The sequence below is a fragment of the Acipenser ruthenus genome, unplaced genomic scaffold (assembly GCF_902713425.1).
Source record: "Acipenser ruthenus unplaced genomic scaffold, fAciRut3.2 maternal haplotype, whole genome shotgun sequence".
NCBI classification, from domain to species: domain Eukaryota; kingdom Metazoa; phylum Chordata; class Actinopteri; order Acipenseriformes; family Acipenseridae; genus Acipenser; species Acipenser ruthenus.
This window is the reverse complement of record NW_026707504.1, coordinates 20,001-25,340: the sequence shown is the minus strand read 5'-3', so window position 1 is coordinate 25,340 and position 5,340 is coordinate 20,001. Positions and strand designations below refer to the sequence as shown.

General features: G+C 53.1%; 1 protein-coding gene across 1 annotated transcript in view; it reads left to right on the top strand.

The window, feature by feature from the left end:
• Positions 1-386: 386 nt before the first annotated feature.
• sema4c (sema domain, immunoglobulin domain (Ig), transmembrane domain (TM) and short cytoplasmic domain, (semaphorin) 4C) overlaps positions 387-5,340 on the top strand; it is a gene marked incomplete at its 5' end in the record, with an annotated part of 11,452 nt that continues 6,498 nt past the window's right edge. Inside the window, 8 exon segments of the mRNA XM_059018864.1 lie at positions 387-503; positions 1,371-1,496; positions 1,499-1,521; positions 1,751-1,876; positions 1,878-1,930; positions 2,276-2,405; positions 2,407-2,421; positions 3,965-4,178. Of these exon segments, the coding sequence (XP_058874847.1) occupies positions 387-503; positions 1,371-1,496; positions 1,499-1,521; positions 1,751-1,876; positions 1,878-1,930; positions 2,276-2,405; positions 2,407-2,421; positions 3,965-4,178 (804 nt within the window).

Here is a 5,340-nt window from a genome sequence, read left to right as displayed (position 1 = left end):
CTCTCTGGTGGAGATCTCCCCCTCTCTCTGCTCCTCAGAGTCCCCAGTTGAATGCTCTCCCCTCTCTGGTGGAGATCTCTCCCTCTCTCTGCTCCTCAGAGTCCCCAGTTGGAGATCTCTCCCTCTCTCTGCTCCTCAGAGTCTCCAGTTGAATGCTCTCCCCTCTCTGGTGGAGATCTCTCCCTCTCTCTGCTCCTCAGAGTCCCCAGTTGAATGCTCTCCCCTCTCTGTGGAGATCTCTCCCTCTCTCTGCTCCTCAGAGTCCCCAGTTGAATGCTCTCCCCTCTCTGGTGGAGATCTCTCCCTCTCTCTGCTCCTCAGAGTCCCCAGTTGAATGCTCTCCCTCTCTGGTGGAGATCCCAGTTCATCTCTTTGCTTGCTTGCAGATGGGGAGCTCTACTCCGCCACGCTCAATAACTTCCTGGGGACGGAGCCGGTGGTCCTGAGGAACGTGGGGGGGCACTACTCCATGAAGACAGAGTACCTGCCGTCCTGGCTCAACGGTGAGGCTCCGGGGGCAGGGGGTTAGGTAGAAGAGGGTAGTTCACCAGTCCTCACACCTGTCCTATTGCAAAGCACTCCAGGTTTTACTAGCAGCTTGATCAGCCCCAGTGTGTCTAGGTAACAAGCTCAGGTGTGTCTGATTTATTAAACTCACAGTGAAACCAGGAATGGAATCACACTGCTGTGCTATTGAAAGCCTTATTTCCATCCTGTAGTAGTAATAATAATATCAGGGATGGGAATAAGCCGTTAGATTTGTATATGTTTTTATGTATGTATATATTTTTTGTGTGTGTCGTTTAGTTTGTTGTTCGTGACACACATTTGGAAGAAAAAAAAAGCATTAATGTCCTGATGAAAAATGCATTATTTCCAATATAATAACCTCTCCTCCCTCCCCCCTCTCTCTCTCTCTCCCTCCCCTTCTTTCTCTCTCTCTCTCTCTCTCCTCCCTCCCCCTCTCTCTCTCTCCTCCCTCCCCCCTCTCTCTCTCCTCCCTCCCTCCCCTTCTTCTCTCTCTCCCTCTCTCTCTCTCCTCTCTCCTCCCTCCCCCTCTCTCTCCTCCCTCCCCCTCTCTCTCCCCCCTCTCTTCTCCTCCCTCCCCCCTCTCTCTCTCTCTCCCCCCTCTCTCTCTCCTCCCTCCCCCCTCTCTCTCTCTCTCCTCTCTCTCTCTCTCTCTCCTCCCTCCCCTCTCTCTCTCCTCCCCCCCTCTCTCTCCTCCCCCCCCTCTCTCTCCTCCCCCCCCTCTCTCTCTCTCCTCCCTCTCTCTCTCTCTCTCTCCCCCCTCTCTCTCTCTCTATCCTCCCTCCCCCCCCCCTCTCTCTCCTCCCCCCCCCCCTCTCTCTCTCTCTCTCTCTCTCTCTCAGAGCCTGATTTCGTGGGCTCCTCCTTCGTGTCGGAGAGTGTGGACAGCCCGATGGGAGACGATGATAAGATCTACTTCTTCTTCAGCGAGCGTGCCGTCGAGCTGGACTGTGACAGTGAGCTGGTGGTGACAGAGTCGCCCGCGTGTGCAAGGTAACCGCATCAGCCCCCCCTCCACACCCCCCCCCCCCTCCACACACAAACACACACACACACACAAACACCTCCTCCTTCTCCACACACACACCACTCCGCACACACAGCTTGTAGCAATAATTAAACTCCACGTATAAACCCCTCTCTGTCGCTCAGTCACTCAAACAGCTGTCCAAACTGAAGCATGGGACTGACCGCTCTCTCTCCCCCGTCCCGTCTCTCTCAGGGCGATGTGGGAGGGGCCCGCACTCTTCAGAAGAAGTGGACCTCGTTCCTGAAGGCTCGCTTGCTGTGCTCCCTCCCGGAGAGGCAGGTCCACTTCAACAAGCTGCAGGCCGTGTTCACGCTGGGGGGAGGACGGGGGCTGGCAGCACACCTCCTTCTACGCAGTGTTCAGAGCGCAGTGGTAAGCCGTGTGTGTGTGTGCGTGCGTGTGTCGTACATACGTGTGTGTGCGCATGTGTGTGTCTCACTCTGTCTCTGTGTCTCTGTGTCTCTGTGTCTCTGTAGGGGTGATGTGGACGTCTCCGCTGTGTGTCAGTGCTGCAGTGGCAGACCCCTCACTCTGTCTCTGTGTCTCTGTAGGGGTGATGTGGACGTCTCCGCTGTGTGTCAGTGCTGCAGTGGCAGACCCCTCACTCTGTCTCTGTGTCTCTGTGTCTCTGTAGGGGTGATGTGGACGTCTCCGCTGTGTGTCAGTGCTGCAGTGGCAGACCCCTCACTCTGTCTCTGTGTCTCTGTGTCTCTGTAGGGGTGATGTGGACGTCTCCGCTGTGTGTCAGTACCACATCGATGACATCAAGAAGGTTTTCGACGGCCCCTACAAGGAGTACCGTGAGCCGGCACAGAAGTGGGGGCGTTATACCAACCAGGTGCCCCGTCCCTCGACCTGGAGCGGTGAGTACAGAGCTCTCTCTCTCTCTCTCCTCTCTCTCGAGCATGGTCTCTCACCCTTTCTCTCTCACTCTCACATGCTCTCTCTCTCCCGCACACTCTCTCTCACATGTACTGTCTTGTGCTCTCTCTCCTTCTTCTTTCTTTCTTTCTTTCTTTCTTTCTTTCTTTCTTTCTTTCTTTCTCTCTCTCCTCTCTCTCTCTCTCTCTCTCTCTCTCCTCGTTGCACAGCAAGTCTGATCCGCTCCTGGTTTCACTAGGAGTTTAATAATCAGACACCCCTGAGCTTGTTACCTAGACACACTGGGGGCTGATCAAGCTGCTAGTAAAACCTGGACTGGGTGACACTGCTGTGCAATAGGAGTCTGATTCCCAGCCCTGCAAAATGAGTCTGCATTGCAACTGCAAGAGAAATCTGTACTTTTTAAATAAAGAGCAGCTCTTCCATAGCAGCAGCTAGAGTTATCAAGCAGGCTCAAGTGAATGGATTTCAAAACCTGATTCTCATTAGATGGGTTCCAAAGGGATTTGAAAGCATTAGTCCACACTGTGATTGTATTACTGGTGCTTATAATAAGAGGAGAGAGAATGGATTTTAAAACCTGGCTTGGCGTGCCTTTTTAAGAGGGGTCCCGTGATCCCATTGCTAGTGCTAATGGAAGAGATGGACTGGGAAGCGTTGGGTAAGCCTTCCTTTACAAGATTCCTGGAGCTGATGAGAAGAGGGAAAGACTTGACTCTGTTTACAACCCAGTGTGTGTGCGCGTGTGTGTGTCTGTGTGTGTCAGTGCGTGTGTGTGTGTGTGTGTGTTGGTGCGTGTGTGTATCAGTGTGTGTGTGTGTGCGCGTGTGTGTGTGTGTGTGTGTGTGTTCGTGCGTGCGTGTGCGTGTGTGTGTTGGTGCGTGTGTGTATCAGTGTGTGTGTGTGTGCGCGTGTGTGTGTGTGTGTGTGTGTGTGTTCGTGTGTGTGTGTGTGTGTGCGTGCATGTTTGCTCTTCTCGTTCTGCGCATCACGACCTCGCTCTGTTAGAACAGATCCAGCTGCTCTCTGCAGGAAGCTGCTCTGTTTGCTCCGGGATTAGAGATCTTCACAGACCACGCTGACGCACCAACACAGCAAACAGCACACATATTAGTATTGGTATGAATGAGTCACTTAGCAGACGCTTTTATCCAGAGAGACTAGCAGGGTGAACTCTGCTGCTGCTGCTGCTGCAGAGTCACGTCCAATAGGACCTCATTTGTTTGACGTCTCATCCGAAGGACGGAGCACAAGGAGGTTCAGTGACTTGCTCAGGGACACACACACGCACACACACACACACACACACGCACACACAGTGAGTCAGTGGCTGAGCCGGGATTTGAACCTCCCTTTCTTTAACCAGCGCAACCACACTGCATCTCCTGAGTGCTTGTCTCCTCTCTCTCTCTCAGTGCTGACTGTGCTCGTCTCTCTGTCTCTCTCTCTCAGTGCTGACTCTATGCTCGTCTCTAGTTCTCTCTCTCAGTGCTGACTCTGTGCTCGTCTCTCTCTCTCTCTCAGTGCATCACTAACTGGCACCGGGAGTCCGGGTTCAACAGCTCCCTGCAGCTTCCTGACAACACGCTGAACTTCGCCAAGAAACACCCGCTGATGGACGACAAGGTGAGCGCTCGCCCCCTGCTGGTCAAGAAGAGCATCAACTTCACGCAGATCGCTGTGGACCGCGTCTCCGCCATCGACCACCGCCGCTACGACGTGCTGTTCATCGGGACAGGTGAGGGCTGCAGAGACACCCCGCCGGGCCGTACTGGAGCTTACCAGGGCAGACAGGACCGTATCGGAGCCTAATACAGCACCGTATCAGAGCCTAATACAGCACACAGCACCGTATCGGAGCCTAATACAGCACCGTATCAGAGCCTAATACAGCACACAGGACTGTATCAGAGCCTAATACAGCACACAGGACCGTATAAGAGCCTAATACAGCACACAGGACCGTATCAGAGGTTAGTACAGCACACAGGACCGTATCAGAGCCTAATACAGCACACAGGACTGTATCGGAGCCTAATACAGCACCGTATCAGAGCCTAATACAGCACACAGGACCGTATCAGAGCCTAATACAGCACACAGGACTGTATCGGAGCCTAATACAGCACCGTATCAGAGCCTAATACAGCACACAGGACCGTATCAGAGCCTAATACAGCACCGTATCAGAGCCTAATACAGCACCGTATCAGAGCCTAATACAGCACACTGCACCGTATCAGAGCCTAATACAGCACACTGCACCGTATCAGAGCCTAATACAGCACACAGGACCGTATCGGAGCCCAATACAGCACACAGGACCGTATCAGAGCCTAATACAGCACCGTATCAGAGCCTAATACAGCACACAGGACCGTATCAGAGCCTAATACAGCACCGTATCAGAGCCTAATACAGCACCGTATCAGAGCCTAATACAGCACACTGCACCGCATCAGAGCCTAATACAGCACACAGGACCGTATAAGAGCCTAATACAGCACCGTATCAGAGCCTAATACAGCACACAGGACCGCATCCGAGCCTAATACAGCACACAGGACCGTATCAGAGCCTAATACAGCACCGTATCAGAGCCTAATACAGCACCGTATCAGAGCCTAATACAGCACCGTATCAGAGCCTAATACAGCACCGTATCAGAGCCTAATACAGCACCGTATCAGAGCCTAATACAGCACACAGGACCGTATCGGAGCCTAATACAGCACACTGCACCGCATCAGAGCCAAATACAGCACACAGGACTGTATCAGAGGTTAGTACAGCACGCAGGACTGTATAAGAGCCTAATACAGCACACAGGACTGTATCAGAGGTTAGTACAGCACACAGGACTGTATCAGAGGTTAGTACAGCACGCAGTAGTGATGGGT